Genomic DNA, 24,717 nt, shown 5'->3' on the forward strand with positions numbered 1-24,717 from the left:
TTAATACTTTTGTAGTTACATGAACTGACAAACTATTTTAAAAACGTTTTGTTGATGTTTAAACATAGATATCCAATAACGCAACAATTAATATAATAGTTATTAGTTATTATTTATTATTTGTAAGTTATAACTATTGATATTTTGAGATATATATATATCCGGAAGAAAATTCAATTTGTACTGTTATTAGTCATTTTCTAGTTGTAAGTATCAAAACTAAGTTTAATATTGTTAATAAAATATTTATTTTTTCTATTTTACTAACTAGTTTCTTTGTTCTTAAGTTTTTTTCATTCAGCAATAAATATGTTTGCTTCAATGTTTAAAACACTCCAAAGTAAATCTGAGGTCAAAGCTAAGAAGGAATCATTTGCTGTAAAATCTGAAACAGTAAAAATTACTTCAAAAGATGTTAAAAACATGTTAACTGAATTGGATGAAATCAAAGATAATTCAGATAATGATGATAATTGTTCCGTGACAAAAGACGATGTTACTGATGCTATTGAGTCATTGTCTATCGTTGATAATCGTCCAGAACATTTAAATGACAATGCTTCAATTGAAAATTTTGATGACACTAAAAGTGAAGTAAGCTCTATTGGAGAAAATCAAATAGATATTGCTACAATTGAGGATCTCAATATAAAAAAAACTGTGAATCAAATAAATAATCTTCAATGTTTATTTACATGGAATGTAAAGTCAAAAAAAAAGAATAATTTTATTTTACACATACGGAATAAATATGGAGAATACAACTTAAATATATCTTCATCTGATTTTACATTAGAAAGGTAGGTAAGTTTTAATAAATTATATTTAAATAAAATACTAGGTACCTATACATTATAAATAAACATGAGTCAAATTCACTTTTAATTAATTAATCATTTTTAATCTATGGCAATGTACCTAACATATTGTAACTACTAGACACTTCTAAATGTCAATTATTTTAGTTTTTTCATTGATCATCATAGTATTGATACCACATATAACTTCTAAAATAAGCTTATTTCATAGTTATCATTTTTTCATCCGTCTATTACTTATTTCAAAAAGTATACAAAATTACTCACTAAACTGTCATTCAATAAAATTACTTAAGCAAGCATTCAAAAGATAGTTTAAAGAGTTAAAAATTTAAAAAAAACAATTGTAAATAATTATCAACAGATTTTACCATAAGGTAGAAATTCTTTGTTCCGTATTACTCTTAATCTATTTTATTTTCATATATGTGATTATTGATTTATTGTTTTTATCTAAATAAATTTTATATGTTAAAAAACCAAATACTATGATTTCTAGTATAGTGCTTTATGGAAGGTTCACTGTTAATGTAGTTGGTTTACTTTATTTAAAAAAATAAAAGGATTATTTTATTATTTTAAAATAGACTAATAGGTAATCAATTAAAAAAAAATTTTTATGGGGCTAAGGAGAGGACATTTATTTATATTCTAGCCCACAAGAGAAGAAAACTTTGTCTCAACTAAAGCATATCCAAATTTATGTATTTGACATACCACAAATTTGGCATCCGTCAAACATGTGGTTTTTAACCTGTTACTTTATAATTGTAATCTATAAACTATGATTTACAATCTATTTGGTTCTATAATTATACAGTTTTAATGTTTATATTAATGATTGTTATTTTTAGATTTATAGGTAATTTAATTATTTCTTATGAATTATTTCATAATGGTGAACCCGAATTAGCCCAAATGAAAATATTAGAAATTGGGAAATGGCTTGAAGAATTAGATAAAAGTACTGATGAGTTTTATTTATCTATTAAAATTGGTCTTCAACATATTATGAAGGCTACTTTCATTCATATGTTATTTGCTACAAATCTTACTGGAGAATGTAAATGGGTAAGCTAATTAGGTATTATTTATTTACTGTTATAATAATTAAAATTTTAAAGTATGTGTATTATTTTAAATATTATGTATCAGTAATGTTTAAGCTAAACACTTATTGTTTAGGTATGAAAATATTTTTATGTTAATTGTAATGAATATAATATAATGTTTTTTTACACAAAAACAGTATAACTTGAATCATGTTACTTGGATGTTTGAGAAAATGCCACAACTACATCTGTTGTCTCTATCTTACATACATAGAAAACTATGAAATTTGTGTTGTTAGTTTTAACAATTTTGAATTAACTTGTGTTTGTTAAACAGCTTAATTGTTGTAATAATATGATCTAAACATTTAATGATGGATAAACTGTAGTCTAGTCAAGCAAAATACTTCATTCAAATTTTTCATACTAACACTCTTACCCCATCCCTGCCTGATATTCAACAACTTAGAATAAATTATATAAAACTATCAACCGTCATTGATTAATTATAGTCATAAATTCATAACAATTCACATATAGACTCATAGGCGTGACTAGGGGGGGGGGCTTTAGCTCCTCTAGAATTTTTGGGTAAATGTGTGTGCACATAAACATATTAATATTAACTTTATTTTTGCCTACAATTATATATTTCATATAAACAAAAAATTATTCAAATCAGTTGTAAACCAATAGAAACAATAAATAATAATTAAATTTAAAATAATTTGATATAAAACATTTTTGGGAATTTAGCCCCCCTTAACTTAAAGGACTAGTGTTATGCCGCATATAGTCAATTTAGAAGAGGCTACTCTAATGTTAACAAATGATTCCCAAGCACATCTCAAATAAACCTTCACTTATTTATATAAAAAGAATACTCTATTTTATTGACTTTCATTACCCAGATTAAACTTATTGTTACTGATAATTTAATTTGCATTTCAAACGTAGATTGTTCAGAAATATTTTATCAAAAACCCTGATTTTTCCAAACAAACAATCTCTATTTTTAAAACAAAACAATGTTGAGTTTTACACCTATCAGTTAAAATATGATAAACCAATATACGTTGTGATCCGAAATTTATATTTTTACAAAAACCAATTCAATTAAAAATAAGTTAGAAAAATTGGTGGTAATTACAATGCAAAACACCAATCAAGTTACCAATAACTTATAAGTTACAACACTCATATAAGATATTCAATTCTTTTGCAACATGTAAAAATAATTTTCTTATGATCATGAATAGAAAATATTATGTGTTGTTGTTGACTCTGTATAATTAATAGGTAACAGTGAGGTTGAGAATTGCTATGCTATACATTTTAATATGAAAAAATATAGTCAACTATAACATGTGATGGCCTATGTGAATAGCCAAAATATATCAGTTTTAATTTATTTTTTTTTCAGTTATTGGATGATATTGTGTTAATGTCCATAATGGATTCTAAATCAAGAGCATCTTTATACGCAATACGTGCAGCTGTATTAGTTGAATATGGTGGAGATGAAAGCCATTTAAAAAAAGCTTGTGAATTAACAAAAAAAGCATGTGATTTAGACCCTAAAACTTCTCATTGGTTTTATATTCGTTCACTTGCACTGACAGCTCAAAGACATTTCTTACTGTCATATAAATCAGTTCCAGCTGAAAATGAAATTAATGCAATTAATCAAGCAAATATTTTGTTTGATGGAATAAATATACTTTTCAAATATCATGAAATGGTTCTATTTAAAGATACTACACTTGGAAATTATCATAATAATAAAAATAAAAATGATAAAAATCTGATAAAAAAAAATTTACAAGACAACAAAAAAATTGTTAATATGATCAAGTATGTAAATGTATAAGGATTTATTATTTATATTTTTTTTGTGAAATTACTTTTTGAGTATAATTTTCTATTGATTTGAATGATTTTGACATATTTCCATAAATCATTATTGTTTATAGTATATTTTTAAATATAGATTATTTTTACTTAAAAATAAAGTATGCAATAATAATTATTTATAAAAACATTTCAGTCTATCTTTGAAAAAAGTTAGTAAAAATACAATTTTAAATTTAGCATAGAAAATTATATCTAAATATTTCACTAATAACTTGTAAGTAAAATTCTATATTTTTTTTTATAGAACCTTAATTAGCAAGGATCCAAAAGACCCTCTCTTGGTTGTTAACTGTGCTAGAACATTAATGACTCTTCCAATTATGGTTCGTGATTTTAATTTGGGAAAACAATATTTGACCAAAGCTTTTGAAATGGCACCAAATGATTCAACTGTTTTAAACGCAATTGAAAACACAGTTCAGGCTTATAAAAATATTGTAAGATATATTCAGAAATAATATTCATAACATGTTTTATTTATTTATTTATTTATTTTAGACAAAAAAACAGAAACCTAGAAATAATGAAACAAAACAAAATCAACCACCATTGAAGATAAAAATATCAAAATTAGAAAATGATTTAGGACTTATAGTGAAAAGACAAAAAAATGGAGAAGATCCTATTCCTTACCTCACTAATTTAATTTCTCAATACGATGGACTAGATAAATCAAAAATTATAGCTCAGCTATGTTCTTATATAATATTATTCACAAACAACCTAAGATCGAGTGTCGAAGAGTTTATAAAACTGATAGAAACACCAGGAATGGCCAATAATGATATAATTACAGTAAGTATTTTTCTTAAATGTTTTTGAAAGTATAGTAATTTTGACACGCGTTAAATAATATAGTTTTCTATCTACATTAATCATCTATAGTATTTTATTATTATTAATATAATTAATTATAAATCAATTAATTATATAAAAATAAAATATTAGTTATTCTAATACAAAATATTTTAACTTTTAATCAAGTAATGAAAACCAGCATGAAACTTTAGAGGTGGTTTCTAGTAATAAATTATATCAATTTAGTATATTAAGAGATCAAAGACAAATATTTTTCAAAATTATTGGGAAAACAACAATTGAATTGCTTGATATTTTGTTTTTTTACTATGATTCAAAAATTAAATTTTCACCAAATGTATATTTATATTTTCTAAACTTGAAAAGCTTAAAAATTTACCATAGGAATTCTTATAAATTATGCATACATAAATTACTTCTGCCATAAATTTTTTAAACTTTATTAAAATCAAGAACATTTACAATTTAATTTGTTGTTAAAAATTTATGAAATTCATAATTTTAATACTTAGACTTAAAAATGTAATACATAATTCTTTATATTTTTTTTTTACTAAAATTAAAATGAAAACGTAAGTGTAGACTACATACATTGTTTGTGAGCGTTAGAAGTTCAAATGTTAACAAAATTTGATATTAAACAATACATTTTATTAGTTTAAATATTTTAGTATTTTTTTAATGTGACTCTTAAAATATTTTGTTTAATTTTAAGCTATCAATGCCCAGATTTTTTTCAAACCATTCTATGGTATAAGTACTGACTTAAAATTTAATTTAATTACAGTCATATAACTCATTTATAATGTTATACTATATCTACTATTAATTATTATTTTATAATATATGTTACTTATTTTTGTCAAAATTACTTCATCCTACAGTATAACTAATATCAGTAGGTGCAAGGTCCTACTTGTTTATATAACTTTTTATATGTATTTTATTTGTTTCAGAAACATTCTTCATTGTTTGGTTCAAAGCCATTTAATTTATCAGAGCTTATTTGTAATGAAATTAGATTGACTACAAATTTAAGTGGTACGTCTTCTGATAATATGGTGTATTATTATAAAATGTTAGCTAAAATCATGGAAACATGTAATCTAAAAATGAAAGAAGTTAACTCATCCATGAAGAGCAAGCTTGTTGATTCATATGATAAATCTAAATGTTCAAATACATCAGTGCAAAGTGAAACTGAATCTTTAGAAAGCGAGAAAAATGATAAAAATATTAAAAAAAAAAATAGAAATAAGGTGAAGCACTTGCAAACGAAAGGTCCTAAAATATTTATACAAAAAGATAAATTGATTAAAGAATCAAAAATTACAAATGATAACTCTAAAAATAGTGAAAATAAAAAAAAACCCTCAGAAAAAGCACAAAATAACAAACCACAGCCACAAAATACAAAACCACAGCCAAAAAATAAAAAACCACAGCCACAAAATACAAAAGCATGTGATGTCAATCAAATGAAAATTAAAATGGAAAAAGTTCTAAATTCTTCTAATGGAAAAGGGGATGGACTTAACAGTAAATCTAAGAATTTGACTGTGGAGAATTTGGAAAGAAGTTTGGAAAAGAATTCTGAAATACATCGTTATACCCAACAGTTATATCAAAACATTTTAGCTAGCACACATTCACGTTTTATTTCACCTAGTGCATCTTCTGGTGATCTTAATAGCTATTTTAATCTAAACCATGCAAACTTGAGCTCACCATTTCAGAATCTTCCATATACACCATCATTACTTAGTTTAAGACCCCAAATAAATCCACCGAGTCCACAGAATCCAAAACCTAAATCGAAAACAAATTCTGTTCAATTAAATTCAAAAAAAAAATAGCTTTAGCTTATTTTTATTTTTTATTATTATTATTTTTTCATCATAACATAATTAAATGTATCTTTAATTTAATCATATTTTTAAATACATTTAATTTTAAAATTATGTTTGTAAACGGCTTCATTATTAAATTATAAGTTACTTTTATTTTGTTCATCTTATTACTATAATTTTAAATATATTCAGTTATAGCAATGTTTATAAATTGAGTTTACTACTGTAGTCTGTAGTGTACTGTATATTATTTTTCTAGTAACATATTTTTAAGAAAATAATTTTACAAACTGTTGAGTTAACTAGTTATTGTTTTGCACTATTCAATGAATTGAATATTAAAAATCATTACATAACACCTTCAGGTATTAATAGGCACAATAAAGAAATTAACAAGAGTGTCAGTGCTTGTATCTGTACTTAGAAATCATACATCTTATCAGTGTATTTATACATATCAAGTCTTCCAGATATATTATTGATTGAACGCCCACAACGCTCAGTAAAGTTATGATGACGATCAACTATACTCTGGGTTAGTTAATCAAAGAATTGGACCACAATTTTCTCCCAGAGTTTCTTAGATTTAGGTCAATGTGTCAATGTTATTTGTTGCTGGATCTGCCGAAGCCCCAATCTCACGAGCATTCGTAAAAGCAAGCTGAGGCTTTGGACAAGTGGACATCACTATCACATGATTACATGAGATTAAAGCATAGGGTAAACCTGAGTGTATCAACTAATAAAAATACTGTTTGACGATAATCAATATTTTTAGTATTTATATTGTACTAAAATAATATTGATGTATCTATTTTTTATGATAAACGCATTTTTGAGATATATAAATAATATAAATTTAATGATTTAAGGCAGCGTTTCTCAACCTAGGGGTCGCTATTGCCTTGGCTGAGGGTCGTGGTGGTCAAAAATAATAAAACACCGATTTACAAAATGAACCTTTTGTTCAAAATTTGGCTTTCCTAACGATATGATACAAATTTATACTTGATATAGATGGAGTCGCAAGACTAAAAAGGTTGAGAAGCGCTGATTTAAGGATTTAGTTTATTTTATATGTTGCTTATTATAATTTTACTTGTAACTATTATTTTAAGAAGTACTTTATAAATTGAAAATATTATAAACCACAATAGCGTTTATGATACCATAGAACACTATTTTCTATGTGTTCTATGGTTTCACTGAACCGGCGACCGTCGTAATGAGCCGTAATGTGACTCGCAGAAATGACTAAAATAGTATTTTTATCAAGATACCTATTAATAGGTTTTCGATTTTGTGACTTTTAATTTATAATAATAAACAATGAAAACGATATAATATATTTTCAATTCAAATAAAAATATTTCTAATTTTTATACATTATTATTTTTAGTTAATTATATTATTTATAAGTAGCTAGTTTATTTTTAAGGGGAGACGCAGTCTTAAAGTATCGCCTTAAACGGGCCACCCCTGATAAACCATGATTATAGCATTTGTAACAGACTGTATTTTAACTAGCTATGTCATACTATAAAATCTTGCTTTTTAGGACAGCATCAATTAAATTTTTTGTTAATATTTACTATTTGTAGTTATTGCAAATATTATAAATTTCACTTTTGGATTTATTGCGTACGATTGTGGGGGGTCGAATCTAAATATCACTTTATTTGACAGCATGGAAGTAGAAAAATGTGATATTCCAATACCAACACAAACGCAACAGATACAACGAACACAATTATTACAAAAAGTTGAAACATATCCAGTTATTTTTAAATTGTGTTTAATATCTGTGGATTACTTAATAACGAGATGCTTGGCATTTGAAGACGCGCAAGTGGTGGATAGCGGTTATTTTTCTGACATTATCGAACTAGGAAGTGCTCGATGTTCAGAGGTTCATCAGAAACAATCCTATAATTTTCCACTAGGAGGTGTAGTGACAGACTTAAAAATAAACGAAACAAAATATGTTTCAAATACAATGGTAGGGTCACTAGATAAATATGGCAATTGTAAAGGATCAACTTTTAAATCAAATAAAGGAGATTGGGAAAACGTCGTTGTCCAAGCAAAATTTAAAATATTGCTATCGGAAGGTATGGCTACAGCAAACACCAAAGATAGCGTTCTTATACTTCCAATAGGTACACAACTTAAATTATCAGACAATTACGGCATTGATGCTTTTAAAGGTAAAACTATCTGGTCAAACAATAACATCAACTGCGAAGAACACGATTTCAGTGTCCTATATGATAGACCAGCGTCATTAATTACGTCAAATACTACTGATGAAATTTCAAATACATACACTTAAATTGTGGAGACTGATAAAATAGTCTTTGCTTTAAAAAAAGTCAAAAAAACGTTCACCTGCACAGGAATCCTAGTTATTCAGACTGAACATATGCAGTTATTAATTTTAACAGAACCTACATTTTTTAATTATTTTACACGAAAAACCATAACTGCTCAAATTACTGATTTGTTAGCCAACATACACACAAAATTTGTTTGTGTCGAAAATTCCTTCAAATCAACAGTTACATCGTTGTATAACGATATAATACATAAACAATATGAGCTAGACAGAAAATTACTAGAGCAACGATTCACATTAGCGTCTTCTAGTCTATCGGAGTTTGCATATTTAATGGGCGGTGGACCAGGGCAATAAAAGTCAGTGAAATTATCTACTTGATAAAATGCGAAAAAGTCAACGTAGAAATTTCACAAAAAAAAAAATTGTTTTAATAAACTGCCAGTGTTATACAATAACAAAACACTATTTATGGCGCCCAAAACCCATATTTTACAGCAATTTAGAACGCAGGTGGACTGTAATGTACTACTACTACCTGCATTCGAATTGGGTGGTAATTGGTTTGCCGTTCTACCCAATAAACAAGAAATTAAAAAACCACAGAGACTTAAACCGGCCACATCCTGGACATGGTCGTATAAAAGTCCAGATTTTCTTATGAATGCCGGTATATATACGCAGGATACAATGAAAGCTTTCCAACAGCATATATTGTTCCCGCAAGAAGTGAAAGCTGCTACGAATAATATAAGACAATCAATCTATGGAATATGATACCACTAACCAAGGATTGCAATTTAAATATTTGATAGATGAAAATACGCTTGGAAAAATGGTAGAAGATAAGTTATTTAAATTATGGGGTTGGTTTACGACAATTGGAATTTTTGTGTCTAGGCTAATGGAAATATTCTTTGTTGCAAAATTAATATTAACACTTGTCGACACAGGTATTATATAACTTTTTTTATATCAAACCTTTGGGTGGAGTACAAAGCTTCTAGCAGGATTTTTTTCCTAGCATTACCCATAACTTAATACTCCGGTTTCATAAACAAAAATACATTAAAAACCAAGAGTTTGATGAAGACTCTTTGGAAAGAAAAAATGTTAGGCGTTATAATAATAAAACCAATATTTATCCAAATCTTCCGTTTAAAATGGTTTAAAATCGTCAAAATTAAAAAATTAAAAAATATTTCTACCCATTTTTATTTAAAAATATTTGTATCATATGTATTAATGTATTTATTAATATATTAAATTATTTAGTTTGTATAAAAATTAATTTTATATGTAACTATAAATATTGTTACGGATGGTTTTTTTTATTATAGCGCAAAATAAATACGTAAAATGTTAATTGCTTAATGTTATGTACTATATTTTATTTAATTATTGTATACATAACTATACACTTTTTACATAGATAATTTCATGTACATATAACATATTATGACATTTTTAAAATAAAAGCATAGGCGTAATATAATATTATAGTATGTCAGTTATCCATTATCTATATGAACGCTAGCATTAATTTAAGTTATCAATTATAATAAATTGTCATTAATCCAAATGTCGTGTTTCGATTAACTATTATGTATCAATAAATGTGTTCTGTACATTTGTAAGTACCTACATAATTTAATTTAATTTATGTACATTATATGAACAATATAAATAATTATAGTGTTATAGTAGATATTTATTTAATAAATATTATGTACAACAATCGACTTCATATTTTATGTAGGTATTATGTTTAAAATTAAAATTAGTAAATACATCAATATTTACTAATCAGAACTATTTAAAATGTTACTAATATTTATTTAAAAGATTAAATTATCGTACAAAAATTGCTTCATGTCACTTATAAATTACAACGTAAAATACGCGACACTTTTACTAAAAAATCTATTTAATCGTAATGAAATTATTATTTTACATGTATTTAAAAAAGTAATTGGGTTAGAAATATAATCAAGTTCTGGTGTATAATAATTTGTATGCTTAATTTATTGGTTATTATTTTTAAGCAAACATGAGCTTTAATTAAAAAATAGGTTTGCGACTTGCGAGCTAGTAGCGAGCCAGCGTACCGTGTAGAATTCATCGGCGACAATTTACGTAACGACCTGTAATGACGTTTGACGCGAAAAGTTCAGAACGACCGTCGGTGAAATAATTATGTACCTCTCCCGCGATTACAACACGCGGACCCCGTCGCGTACACGATGGGCGTGGTTATGGCCTACCGCGACGGCAGCTAGATGGAATTCAACGCCATCTCTTGAGCGTTGCGTATACGTTTTACTTTTACCACGACGGCCTCTTAAAGATATATGTTTAATCGTGGTTTATAGTCTTACCACGGGTTAAGATAGTGTGGTTGCCTGACGACCCATCATAAGAACGTTTTAAACGTCAACCAAATTCAATAACTATAGAACAGCTGGAATATTGTGCACTAGCGCTTGCGAAATTACGTGTACCGATCCATGATTTAAGAATGGTAGCCCGCCAGCACGGTATTTTAGCTTATAGGCTATAGCCACTATTACATTCAAGCGCTAGTAGTGCATTTTCCAGCTGTTTTTAATAGTGTTTTCGGTAGATACGGCAACCATACTATCTTAAATCGTGAGTCATACAGATGACGAATAGTTAACATTATCTATATCTGCGGGTAGTGGATACAGACCATCAAGTGTCCGTTTGGCGTTCATCAAATATGATGAATTTACTTAATCATGCGTATTGCGTCTTCCATTCATCACTGATCGTCCAAAATCCAAATGGTACAGGATGCAGCTGTGTCTAGCTAGTTCGCTATATTATTATTTTTTGATTAGTAGCGACTAGTGACTTTTTAATAGCTATTATAGTTACCAGTGCACGTCCTAAACTATATAATCTACGAATGTATCTATATCCAAGAGATTAATTATAAATATTTAGAGAGCATCACGTACAGTAGGTACTAGGTATATCTACGGTTAAACAATTTTTAATATATAAATAAAAAAATAACATGTATAATTACATAATGTTATAAAAAAACATCATTTTAGATCTTGAGCGGCTATGCTTAGGAGTTGGGATGATTGTATTCAGATAAATTGTTTAAATTATTTATTGGTACATTGTGATTATATTAAGCCATTTAAGCCCCTAATTGGTCTTTGCTAATATATTTGACGTCCATAGCGATAAATCTATCACTTTATTGATATATCTATTACAATTATTACATACTTGTCTTATTGGTTATTTCAAATTTTTAATCAGTTAATAGTTTTAACTTGTTATCATTAATTTCTTAATAGGAAGTAAATAAATACTATCAACTTATTTATTAATTTATTACGGTCTTAATGATTCTTATTTCTTGATTAACTAATGATAAGACACAAAAATCTTTTGTACCTATTCAATATTTATAGTTATTACTTTAATAGTTAAAAGTTATAATTGTTATAATATATTATAGGTAATTAAAACTTATCCAAATGTCTGAGATATCGTGATGTGTTAAACTTCTATGTATTTTTTCATTTCAATTTAGAAATGTTCTAAAAATTACCAATGTTCAAGTATTGAGAATTTTGAATCGTCTTCTAAATAATACTATAAGAGGAAATTAAATTTGAATCTGGTGATAATTATACTTTACAATCGTGAGTAACAATTAAAGCTATTACAATATTTTTTTTATTGTAATACTAATGATGTATCTAACTAAACATGTTTTCCTGTTTTGTATAGCTTTTATCATGTTTGCTTCAATGTTTAAATCACTCTTTAATAAATCTGGTAAAAATGTCAAGAAGAAACCTACTACTGTGGAATCTCAACTAGTTGAAACCACGAAAAAAGATTTCGAAGACATGCTTATTTCGTTGAATGAGATTGATGTTGACATCAAAGAAATTTTAGATAATAGTGTTAGTTGTTCTGTGTCATTAGATAACATTATTGATGGTATTGAGGCTATTGAGCCAATTACTGATACTCATCAAGAATATTTTAATGACAGTGCTTCGGTTGACAATTTTGACGACACTAAAAGTGAAGTAAGTTCTGTTGGAGAAAATCAGCTAGCTTTTGAAATAGTTGAAAATGTTGATAAAAACAACACTGCAGACAAAATTAATAACCTTCAGTGTTTGTTTACGTGGAACATAAAACCAAATAACAAAAAAAATATAATTTTATCGATACAAAATAAATATGGAGATTACAACTTGGATTTATCTTCATCTGAGTTTACCTTTGAAAGGTTGGTAGATAATATTAATACTAAAAATATATATATCTTTGATTAAGTATATTTTTTTTTGCATTTTATGCACAAAATAGTTTAATGCTTGATTTGTATGTTGGTGTTACAAATATAAAATAAATAATGGATGACATTCCTATTTGAAGAAAAAATTATAATATATATAAATAAAAAACCAGCTTATACTTCAAAAATTTAATTTTGGTTCTTGTGTTTAGGTATGTAGGTAATTTAATTATTGGTTATGAATTATTCCACAAAGGTGAGTCCGAATTAGGACAAATGAAAATATTAGAAATTGGTAAATGGCTTGAAGAATTAGATAATGGCACTGATGAATTTTATTTATCTATTAATGTTGGTATTCAACATGTTATGAAGGCAACTTTTATTCATATGTTATTTGCCACAAATCTTACTGGAGAGTGTAAATGGGTATGTTATTTTTTAGTTATTATCATAAGAATATAAACTTAATTTTCATTTGTCATTTAACAATTTATATTAAAAATAAATATAATTAGTTCTAGAATATGCTTAACTTAATGAGCTTAATAACAATTTAATTGTGTATGTAACTTAGTATCAATATTGCTTCACAATCGGGTTTTGAAAAACTACTACATAATATAGTGTACACTATGGAATGGTTATCAGTAAAAACCAACAAGATGAAAAACGTTAATTTTGGTTAAAAGTTATTAAAATAGTTGTCGTCATAAATAAAATTATTTTTAAATAAATATATAGAAATTCAAAAGTATGCTTGTTAAAATAAACATTACATTTATATTAATTTTTGCACTTCGGGTTAATTTAGTGATGTTAATACCTATATCAATTAAATAATAATATGTAAGTTATATTTGTATATATAATTATACCTGTTGGCTTTGATAAAATAAAATTCACTGGGTATATTATGAAAATTTTTTTTATAAAAATACATGCCAAATTACAAAATAAACTCAAAACATTATGTGAAGAATATTTAAATGGGGAAAGAGATTTACCAAATTTTTTAATAGCAATAGCATGTACTATTCAATATCTATTATTTATTTATTTAATTTAACAATTGACTTATAATATAGTTATACTTTAACTAATATTTGGAATTTTAAAGTTAAATATATTAACGTTTTTAACATTGTTGTTTTTTCCTAGATTACTATAGAACACATGTTGAAACTTTATGATTATTTTCAGTTTTGGTTTTTAGAATAATAAAAATATTGATTCTTGTTCTTCAAAATTACAAACAATTTTTGGTAATACTAATTTTAACAAATTTCCCTCCTAAATTTAATACACAATTAAAAATATACATATGAAAAACTATATGATCCAAAGCTATTAACATGACAAATGTATTTATAATGCAGGATATATGTTTATTAATGACTGTAATTTTTGTTTAATTTATGTAAAAATATATTTTAATTTGAACTAATATTTTTATCAGTTTTTGACAAAATAAATATGTATTAAAATTTAAATTAGTGCAGAATGAACATACCAATTTTTATTCCAGTATATTTATCAGTTTTAAAATTCTTAATTTTTCAGTTGTTGGATGATATCATACCGTTGGCTTATATGGATTCTAAATCAAAAGCCACTGTACATGCAGTACGTGCAGCTGTATTTACTGAGTATGGTGGAAGTCCTCACGTTTTTAAAAGAGCTTGTAGCAGTGCAAAAAGAGCATGTGATTTAGATCCTAATACTTCGCAGTGGTTTTATATTTATTCACTTGCTTTGACAACTCAAAGGCAATTTTTACAATCACATAAATCGACTCCAACAGATAATGAAAAAAATGCTGTTCAGAAAGCAATTATGTTGTCTGATGGAAATAATACTATTTTCAATTACCATAGAATGATATTAGATAGAGATACTGCGATTCAATATTATCATGATAATAAAAATAATCATGATAAATTTTGGATTGAAAAAAATCGCCAGGCAAATGAAATGATTGTTAAAATGATCAAGTACGTAAAAAAATTAATTATACTTGGTATCATAGAATAGGTATATTATTATTTACTTATACACTAATTTTGGTATAATCTTTCTGTGCTATAAGTGTAGACTATATTCCGTATTAGTTAAAAATTTCAATTACATCTAATATATAAGTATTTAAAACGGAGAGTAAGCTTCCTATTTATTTTTAATATAATTATTTATTTTATTATTTTAGAACTATTATAAGCATGGAACCAAAAGACCCTCTCTTGGTAGTTAAGTGTGCTAGAACAATAATGACACTTCCAATTATGGTTCGTGATTTAAATTTGGGAAAACAATATTTGACAAAAGCCTATGAAATGGCACCAAATGATGCAACTGTTTTAAAAGCTATTGAAAAAACAGTTGAAGTTTATAAAGATATAGTAAGATATATTCAAAAATAATTGTCATATAATATTTTAGACAAATGTTTTTTTTTAATTAGTCCAAAAAACAAAGAACTAGAACAACTGAAACTAAAAATAATTATCCAGCATCGAAGAATAGAAAACCAAAATTAGGATCCGATTTAGGATTTATCGTAAAAAAACAAAAAAATGGAGAAGATCCTATTCCTTACCTTACTGATTTAATTTCTAAATATAATGGACTCGATAAATCAAAAATTATAGCTCAGCTATGTTCTTATATAATATTATTCACAAACAACCTAAGATCTGGCGTCGAAGAGTTTATTAAGTTGATAGAAATACCAGGAATGGCCAATAATTATATAATAACGGTAATTATTATATTACAATGATTTTCAGTAAATATAATATTTAATGTTTTACACATTTTTTAATTATATTACATACATTTTCTTTTACAACAAATTGTTTTCTTAATGTATATATTTTTATTTAATATATATATATATTTATAATGTAAATAAAAAATATCTATTATAACATTTTCTTATACATTCTATTTTAAGTTCTCGTAAATGTTTGCTAATTTTTTTATTTTTTATTTGTTTTAGCAACATTTTTCATCATTTGGTTCAAAAAAGTTTCACTTAGCAGAACTTATTTGTAATGAAATAAGGTTGGCTACAAATTCAAGTAGCACTGCTCCTGATGATATGTTGTACTTTTTTAAAATGTTAACTAAAATCATGGAAACTTGCAACTTACAGATGAAAGATGTTGATTCATCTTTGAAAGCCAAGCTAATCATTGATTCTTCTGCTAAATCTTTATTGCCAAATAATACACCATATGAAAGTGGAACAGGTTCATCAGATAATGAGAGCGATGTTGAAAAAGTTTTTGTAAAACGCAGTACTAGAAGATGTAAGTTTAAGCAAAATATTGATCCTAAAGTATTTTTCAAAATGCCTGAAGCAAATAAAGGATCAAATGGAAGAAAAGATAAATCTTCTGGTAATCATTTTCCCTCAAGAAATTATCAAAATAAAAACCACCCCGCAAACACAACTGCAGCAATTGATGAAATGAATTTTAAAATGGCCAAGTTTTTAAATATTTCTTCTGGTCAAGAATCAAGATATTTTGAAAACTCTAATATTTTGACAACTGAAAACCTTAGAAATGTACAAACACAATCACAAGTAGAAGAATATACCCACCAGTTATATCAACATATTTCAGCAAATAATAATACACATCAACATCAGATAAATATACCGGGTACTTCAACAGGATATTATGGTAGATATAATACAGGTAATCCTGCATTTCCAAATGTTAGTTCTATGTCTGAATATTCTCAATTTAATAATCAACTACCACCTTCATTACTTTCTATAAGACCTCAAATTAATCAACAGAACCCAAAACCTCGTTCGGATAAGTCAAGACAAAATAAATGGACTACCAAAAATAAATAAATTTACTGATTTGTTATTATTTTTCTTTGATTCAATAAAAATGTAAGCAGTTTTAATATGATAGTAATTTTAGTAAGTAAGATATTTTTTTATAATTTTTTTCTTTTAAGATTTTAATTAATAAACCTTTGTGTTTATTAACATAACTTATTTATCAATAAGTTATGTTAGCTTCTATGTATAGCTTATTATAATATCTCATGTTAATTATTTTACTTCAATAAGTTTATTATTTTTAAAGAGAATGTTAAAGAGTGTATCTTGAAGAGTTGTTTTATTTTTATATAATAATTAATCTTCTCTAAGGATTATTTACAATTACATTATTTATTTACTATTTAAAAAAATACTAAGCAACATAAAGTTTTATTCACTTTGTCTAAAAATATTATTTTGTATTTTAATTAATTTAGACTTTGTTTTTAGTGATTTGTCATTTGCTTTTTAAGCATTTTGATATGTAGTAAATTTCAAATCACATATTAATTTTAAAGTTTTCCCTTTATCTAATTTTTAAATTTCTATATTATTATGAAAATTCAAATTATAATATGTTAAAATATATAAAATAGGTTGGTACCTAATATTTTTTTAGTGTAAGCAAAAAAGTATAATTAACTGCCTTAGTTAAGATTCATTATTATTAAAGTTTATTGGTGTTACTATTTTATACTTAATTGATTCTTTAATACTTTCTGTATATTTTATGTTATGTTTATTGGTTGAGTATATTTTTAAATATAAACAAATTTACTGCTTATTGGTTATACCTTATATGAATTATTTAAATTAAGGTGTATGTTTTAAAATTATTTTTGAATTACCATAAAAACATTTAGTCAATTTTTGATCGAATGGATATAAATTTAAATTATACCAAATTAAATACTACTAATATTTTTCATAATGATTAATTTTATTTTTATTTTATTCATATAAAATTTGTTCTATTAGTGAAAAACCTTTTACTTTCTTGATTTTTAATCAAGTAAGTATGGTAATTGAAATGAAAAAGTCTGAATTTTTGTTAAATGGAAAAATTATAAAAATGTAACTCAGTTGTAATGAGTAAGTGGGTAATCAAGTTATCTTTAACATAAAATATTAATGAGAGTGATCCGATTTCACACCCAAATGGTATAACGTTTTGAATTCACAAAAACGTCAGCATGAACAGTTGGAAAATTTCTATTTTTTAACTTTTCTCCAAGACTATTATATACCTAAAAAGTTGGTTGGTAGCTTATTAATAAGGGATTATCAAGTAGATACAAAATGTGTGATTAAAAATTTTTAAAAAAAATTATTTAATTTTTCACAGTTAAAAAAATATAAATTATCTCGCTTGATTTCATATAGTGTGGTAGATTACCGAAACTGGAGAATGGATTTTGTTATTTGGGGTCTTGTTAAATTCATATTGGCTAGGAGAAGTGCTGTGAAGATTTTCAGAACTTCATCTTCAACCATTAACTCACTACAAAGGTATAAAGCTGAAAAACTTAAAAAAACGCCCAATAAAATGTGTTTTAATTTTTTTTGAAGCTCTATAGTGAATTAACTATAAAAGATAAAGTTCTGAAAATCTTCAGTGCACTTTTCCTAGCCAATGTGAATCTAACAAGACCCCAAACATTCAAATCCGCTTTCCGGTTTCAGAGATCTATCATTAAATGAAAATAAAATACATTATACATACTTACATATTGCATACAATTAAAGCATTTCTAAAAATTGAAAATCAAGAAAGTTTATATGCCGATCTCTGATTTGGCAAACGTTTTTTATATGCACTTAAAAGTTTTATAGATATAGGGCCAGTCATTATTATGCCCTACCCTAGCAAATATTGAAACGACGCGTTTGCAACAATGTATCAAGATCAGATAATTAAAATCAATTTCTCAATCTAAGTTCTAAGGAGTGTAAAGGTAGGAGTATTTAATATCTGTTATTGTATCAATATAAGATATAATTGTATCTATTTGCCTGGATAGCAAAGGTATCCTCATAGAGGAAAAGGAGGATTCTTATCATGTAGCTTTTTAAAAATGTCTTTAGTTTTTTAGTTATGTTTTCAGTGACTTAATAACTATTTATAATGACAATATCTAATATAAATAAAATGTTATTTGAATTATTAATGCATGTATTGCAAATAAATATAAATTATATAGTAATAATTAGGTAGGTAGGTACTAATAATAATATAGTTAATAAGTTACATTTTAATTATATTTTGTTGTCTTATACGTGGTTAAATTATTTATCCATCTTTTATGTTAAACTTATTTAAGGGCAGGTACGCTAGTAATTTATTCGGTTAGATTAACATAGCAATTGTTTTCTTCTGTTATTTTTAATATTAGAGTAGATACCTACCTATAATTTAGCTGTGGGTGAGTTGTGGCCCAACGTGTCGTTTACGATGTTGGAGACTGGTGAATTTCGATTTTGGACTGAAAATATTTTAGTTGTAGGTGATTTGCGGCCCGAGTAATTATCATTACTTAAGTCTTAAAGTAAATCATTGCTAATGTTCAAATAAAAAAAGGATTCCTACAAGGGTGTACGTTATCATCTCCACTTATAACTGCTAGGTATATTGAAAAAGTTATAAATATAATGAAAGCAAAGTTAACAAGACTAAATATTAGAATAAAAATTGCCGGAGAAATTGTTCCAATGATACGATTGTAATTTTTGTTTAATTTATGTAAAAATATATTTTAATTTGAACTAATATTTTTATCAGTTTTTGACAAAATAAATATGTATTAAAATTTAAATTAGTGCAGAATGAACATACCAATTTTATTCCAGTATATTTATCAGTTTTAAAATTCTTAATTTTTCAGTTGTTGGATGATATCATACCGTTGGCTTATATGGATTCTAAATCAAAAGCCACTGTACATGCAGTACGTGCAGCTGTATTTACTGAGTATGGTGGAAGTCCTCACGTTTTTAAAAGAGCTTGTAGCAGTGCAAAAAGAGCATGTGATTTAGATCCTAATACTTCGCAGTGGTTTTATATTTATTCACTTGCTTTGACAACTCAAAGGCAATTTTTACAATCACATAAATCGACTCCAACAGATAATGAAAAAAATGCTGTTCAGAAAGCAATTATGTTGTCTGATGGAAATAATACTATTTTCAATTACCATAGAATGATATTAGATAGAGATACTGCGATTCAATATTATCATGATAATAAAAATAATCATGATAAATTTTGGATTGAAAAAAATCGCCAGGCAAATGAAATGATTGTTAAAATGATCAAGTACGTAAAAAAATTAATTATACTTGGTATCATAGAATAGGTATATTATTATTTACTTATACACTAATTTTGGTATAATCTTTCTGTGCTATAAGTGTAGACTATATTCCGTATTAGTTAAAAATTTCAATTACATCTAATATATAAGTATTTAAAACGGAGAGTAAGCTTCCTATTTATTTTTAATATAATTATTTATTTTATTATTTTAGAACTATTATAAGCATGGAACCAAAAGACCCTCTCTTGGTAGTTAAGTGTGCTAGAACAATAATGACACTTCCAATTATGGTTCGTGATTTAAATTTGGGAAAACAATATTTGACAAAAGCCTATGAAATGGCACCAAATGATGCAACTGTTTTAAAAGCTATTGAAAAAACAGTTGAAGTTTATAAAGATATAGTAAGATATATTCAAAAATAATTGTCATATAATATTTTAGACAAATGTTTTTTTTTTAATTAGTCCAAAAAACAAAGAACTAGAACAACTGAAACTAAAAATAATTATCCAGCATCGAAGAATAGAAAACCAAAATTAGGATCCGATTTAGGATTTATCGTAAAAAAACAAAAAAATGGAGAAGATCCTATTCCTTACCTTACTGATTTAATTTCTAAATATAATGGACTCGATAAATCAAAAATTATAGCTCAGCTATGTTCTTATATAATATTATTCACAAACAACCTAAGATCTGGCGTCGAAGAGTTTATTAAGTTGATAGAAATACCAGGAATGGCCAATAATTATATAATAACGGTAATTATTATATTACAATGATTTTCAGTAAATATAATATTTAATGTTTTACACATTTTTTAATTATATTACATACATTTTCTTTTACAACAAATTGTTTTCTTAATGTATATATTTTTATTTAATATATATATATATTTATAATGTAAATAAAAAATATCTATTATAACATTTTCTTATACATTCTATTTTAAGTTCTCGTAAATGTTTGCTAATTTTTTTATTTTTTATTTGTTTTAGCAACATTTTTCATCATTTGGTTCAAAAAAGTTTCACTTAGCAGAACTTATTTGTAATGAAATAAGGTTGGCTACAAATTCAAGTAGCACTGCTCCTGATGATATGTTGTACTTTTTTAAAATGTTAACTAAAATCATGGAAACTTGCAACTTACAGATGAAAGATGTTGATTCATCTTTGAAAGCCAAGCTAATCATTGATTCTTCTGCTAAATCTTTATTGCCAAATAATACACCATATGAAAGTGGAACAGGTTCATCAGATAATGAGAGCGATGTTGAAAAAGTTTTTGTAAAACGCAGTACTAGAAGATGTAAGTTTAAGCAAAATATTGATCCTAAAGTATTTTTCAAAATGCCTGAAGCAAATAAAGGATCAAATGGAAGAAAAGATAAATCTTCTGGTAATCATTTTCCCTCAAGAAATTATCAAAATAAAAACCACCCCGCAAACACAACTGCAGCAATTGATGAAATGAATTTTAAAATGGCCAAGTTTTTAAATATTTCTTCTGGTCAAGAATCAAGATATTTTGAAAACTCTAATATTTTGACAACTGAAAACCTTAGAAATGTACAAACACAATCACAAGTAGAAGAATATACCCACCAGTTATATCAACATATTTCAGCAAATAATAATACACATCAACATCAGATAAATATACCGGGTACTTCAACAGGATATTATGGTAGATATAATACAGGTAATCCTGCATTTCCAAATGTTAGTTCTATGTCTGAATATTCTCAATTTAATAATCAACTACCACCTTCATTACTTTCTATAAGACCTCAAATTAATCAACAGAACCCAAAACCTCGTTCGGATAAGTCAAGACAAAATAAATGGACTACCAAAAATAAATAAATTTACTGATTTGTTATTATTTTTCTTTGATTCAATAAAAATGTAAGCAGTTTTAATATGATAGTAATTTTAGTAAGTAAGATATTTTTTTTATAATTTTTTTCTTTTAAGATTTTAATTAATAAACCTTTGTGTTTATTAACATAACTTATTTATCAATAAGTTATGTTAGCTTCTATGTATAGCTTATTATAATATCTCATGTTAATTATTTTACTTCAATAAGTTTATTATTTTTAAAGAGAATGTTAAAGAGTGTATCTTGAAGAGTTGTTTTATTTTTATATAATAATTAATCTTCTCTAAGGATTATTTACAATTACATTATTTATTTACTATTTAAAAAAATACTAAGCAACATAAAGTTTTATTCACTTTGTCTAAAAATATTATTTTGTATTTTAATTAATTTAGACTTTGTTTTTAGTGATTTGTCATTTGCTTTTTAAGCATTTTGATATGTAGTAAATTTCAAATCACATATTAATTTTAAAGTTTTCCCTTTATCTAATTTTTAAATTTCTATATTATTATGAAAATTCAAATTATAATATGTTAAAATATATAAAATAGGTTGGTACCTAATATTTTTTTAGTGTAAGCAAAAAAGTATAATTAACTGCCTTAGTTAAGATTCATTATTATTAAAGTTTATTGGTGTTACTATTTTATACTTAATTGATTCTTTAATACTTTCTGTATATTTTATGTTATGTTTATTGGTTGAGTATATTTTTAAATATAAACAAATTTACTGCTTAATTGGTTATACCTTATATGAATTATTTAAATTAAGGTGTATGTTTTAAAATTATTTTTGAATTACCATAAAAAACATTTAGTCAATTTTTGATCGAATGGATATAAATTTAAATTATACCAAATTAAATACTACTAATATTTTTCATAATGATTAATTTTATTTTTATTTTATTCATATAAAATTTGTTCTATTAGTGAAAAACCTTTTTACTTTCTTGATTTTTAATCAAGTAAGTATGGTAATTGAAATGAAAAAAGTCTGAATTTTTGTTAAATGGAAAAATTATAAAAATGTAACTCAGTTGTAATGAGTAAGTGGGTAATCAAGTTATCTTTAACATAAAATATTAATGAGAGTGATCCGATTTCACACCCAAATGGTATAACGTTTTGAATTCACAAAAACGTCAGCATGAACAGTTGGAAAATTTCTATTTTTTAACTTTTCTCCAAGACTATTATATACCTAAAAAGTTGGTTGGTAGCTTATTAATAAGGGATTATCAAGTAGATACAAAATGTGTGATTAAAAATTTTTAAAAAAAATTATTTAATTTTTCACAGTTAAAAAAATATAAATTATCTCGCTTGATTTTCATATAGTGTGGTAGATTACCGAAACTGGAGAATGGATTTTGTTATTTGGGGTCTTGTTAAATTCATATTGGCTAGGAGAAGTGCTGTGAAGATTTTCAGAACTTCATCTTCAACCATTAACTCACTACAAAGGTATAAAGCTGAAAAACTTAAAAAAACGCCCAATAAAATGTGTTTTAATTTTTTTTTGAAGCTCTATAGTGAATTAACTATAAAAGATAAAGTTCTGAAAATCTTCAGTGCACTTTTCCTAGCCAATGTGAATCTAACAAGACCCCAAACATTCAAATCCGCTTTCCGGTTTCAGAGATCTATCATTAAATGAAAATAAAATACATTATACATACTTACATATTGCATACAATTAAAGCATTTCTAAAAATTGAAAATCAAGAAAGTTTATATGCCGATCTCTGATTTGGCAAACGTTTTTTATATGCACTTAAAAGTTTTATAGATATAGGGCCAGTCATTATTATGCCCTACCCTAGCAAATATTGAAACGACGCGTTTGCAACAATGTATCAAGATCAGATAATTAAAATCAATTTCTCAATCTAAGTTCTAAGGAGTGTAAAGGTAGGAGTATTTAATATCTGTTATTGTATCAATATAAGATATAATTGTATCTATTTGCCTGGATAGCAAAGGTATCCTCATAGAGGAAAAGGAGGATTCTTATCATGTAGCTTTTTAAAAATGTCTTTAGTTTTTTAGTTATGTTTTCAGTGACTTAATAACTATTTATAATGACAATATCTAATATAAATAAAATGTTATTTGAATTATTAATGCATGTATTGCAAATAAATATAAATTATATAGTAATAATTAGGTAGGTAGGTACTAATAATAATATAGTTAATAAGTTACATTTTAATTATATTTTGTTGTCTTATACGTGGTTAAATTATTTATCCATCTTTTATGTTAAACTTATTTAAGGGCAGGTACGCTAGTAATTTATTCGGTTAGATTAACATAGCAATTGTTTTCTTCTGTTATTTTTAATATTAGAGTAGATACCTACCTATAATTTAGCTGTGGGTGAGTTGTGGCCCAACGTGTCGTTTACGATGTTGGAGACTGGTGAATTTCGATTTTTGGACTGAAAATATTTTAGTTGTAGGTGATTTGCGGCCCGAGTAATTATCATTACTTAAGTCTTAAAGTAAATCATTGCTAATGTTCAAATAAAAAAAGGATTCCTACAAGGGTGTACGTTATCATCTCCACTTATA

General features: G+C 25.7%; 3 protein-coding genes across 5 annotated transcripts; all 3 read left to right on the forward strand.

Annotated features, from left to right (window-relative positions):
• LOC113548685 lies at positions 1-6,558 on the forward strand. Of its 2 annotated transcripts, XM_026949695.1 has the most exons (7): positions 1-206; positions 288-800; positions 1,673-1,889; positions 3,294-3,724; positions 4,029-4,221; positions 4,283-4,579; positions 5,560-6,459. In XM_026949695.1, exons 2-7 carry the CDS (start codon positions 310-312, stop codon positions 6,457-6,459), a joined length of 2,529 nt encoding a protein of 842 aa, XP_026805496.1. In that variant the 5' UTR covers positions 1-206; positions 288-309. The 2 variants fall into 2 exon arrangements, with proteins under 2 accessions (XP_026805496.1, XP_026805497.1); XM_026949696.1 differs by lacking the exon at positions 1-206 and having other exon boundaries at positions 310-800; positions 5,560-6,558.
• A 5,019-nt stretch (positions 6,559-11,577) lies between these two features.
• LOC113549774 lies at positions 11,578-17,307 on the forward strand. Of its 2 annotated transcripts, XM_026951239.1 has the most exons (8): positions 11,578-11,595; positions 12,363-12,474; positions 12,563-13,076; positions 13,298-13,514; positions 14,649-15,079; positions 15,292-15,484; positions 15,547-15,843; positions 16,084-16,953. In XM_026951239.1, exons 3-8 carry the CDS (start codon positions 12,571-12,573, stop codon positions 16,951-16,953), a joined length of 2,514 nt encoding a protein of 837 aa, XP_026807040.1. In that variant the 5' UTR covers positions 11,578-11,595; positions 12,363-12,474; positions 12,563-12,570. The 2 variants fall into 2 exon arrangements, with proteins under 2 accessions (XP_026807040.1, XP_026807041.1); XM_026951240.1 differs by lacking the exons at positions 11,578-11,595; positions 12,363-12,474 and having other exon boundaries at positions 12,571-13,076; positions 16,084-17,307.
• A 2,485-nt stretch (positions 17,308-19,792) lies between these two features.
• LOC113561232 lies at positions 19,793-22,767 on the forward strand. Its single transcript, XM_026967534.1, has 4 exons — positions 19,793-20,242; positions 20,455-20,647; positions 20,711-21,007; positions 21,248-22,767. The coding sequence occupies exons 1-4, from the start codon at positions 19,842-19,844 to the stop codon at positions 22,115-22,117; spliced, it is 1,761 nt and encodes a 586-aa protein (XP_026823335.1). The 5' UTR covers positions 19,793-19,841; the 3' UTR covers positions 22,118-22,767.
• Positions 22,768-24,717: the final 1,950 nt, after the last annotated feature.

This window comes from Rhopalosiphum maidis, chromosome 1 (assembly GCF_003676215.2).
Source record: "Rhopalosiphum maidis isolate BTI-1 chromosome 1, ASM367621v3, whole genome shotgun sequence".
In the NCBI taxonomy this organism is placed as follows: Eukaryota; Metazoa; Arthropoda; class Insecta; order Hemiptera; family Aphididae; genus Rhopalosiphum; species Rhopalosiphum maidis.

Bases quoted from the DNA above. Each gene is read 5' to 3' on its own strand.
- LOC113548685 (XM_026949695.1), top strand. From the start codon at position 310: ATGTTTGCTTCAATGTTTAAAACACTCCAAAGTAAATCTGAGGTCAAA. The intron at 801-1,672 runs GTAGGTAAGTTT...TGTTATTTTTAG, and splicing joins TCTGATTTTACATTAGAAAG to ATTTATAGGTAATTTAATTA. The intron at 3,725-4,028 runs GTATGTAAATGT...TTTTTTTTATAG, and splicing joins AAAATTGTTAATATGATCAA to AACCTTAATTAGCAAGGATC.
- LOC113549774 (XM_026951239.1), top strand. From the start codon at position 12,571: ATGTTTGCTTCAATGTTTAAATCACTCTTTAATAAATCTGGTAAAAAT. The intron at 15,080-15,291 runs GTACGTAAAAAA...TTATTATTTTAG, and splicing joins ATGATTGTTAAAATGATCAA to AACTATTATAAGCATGGAAC. The intron at 15,485-15,546 runs GTAAGATATATT...TTTTTTAATTAG, and splicing joins TTGAAGTTTATAAAGATATA to TCCAAAAAACAAAGAACTAG.
- LOC113561232 (XM_026967534.1), top strand. From the start codon at position 19,842: ATGGATTCTAAATCAAAAGCCACTGTACATGCAGTACGTGCAGCTGTA. The intron at 20,648-20,710 runs GTAAGATATATT...TTTTTTAATTAG, and splicing joins TTGAAGTTTATAAAGATATA to TCCAAAAAACAAAGAACTAG. The intron at 21,008-21,247 runs GTAATTATTATA...TATTTGTTTTAG, and splicing joins CCAATAATTATATAATAACG to CAACATTTTTCATCATTTGG.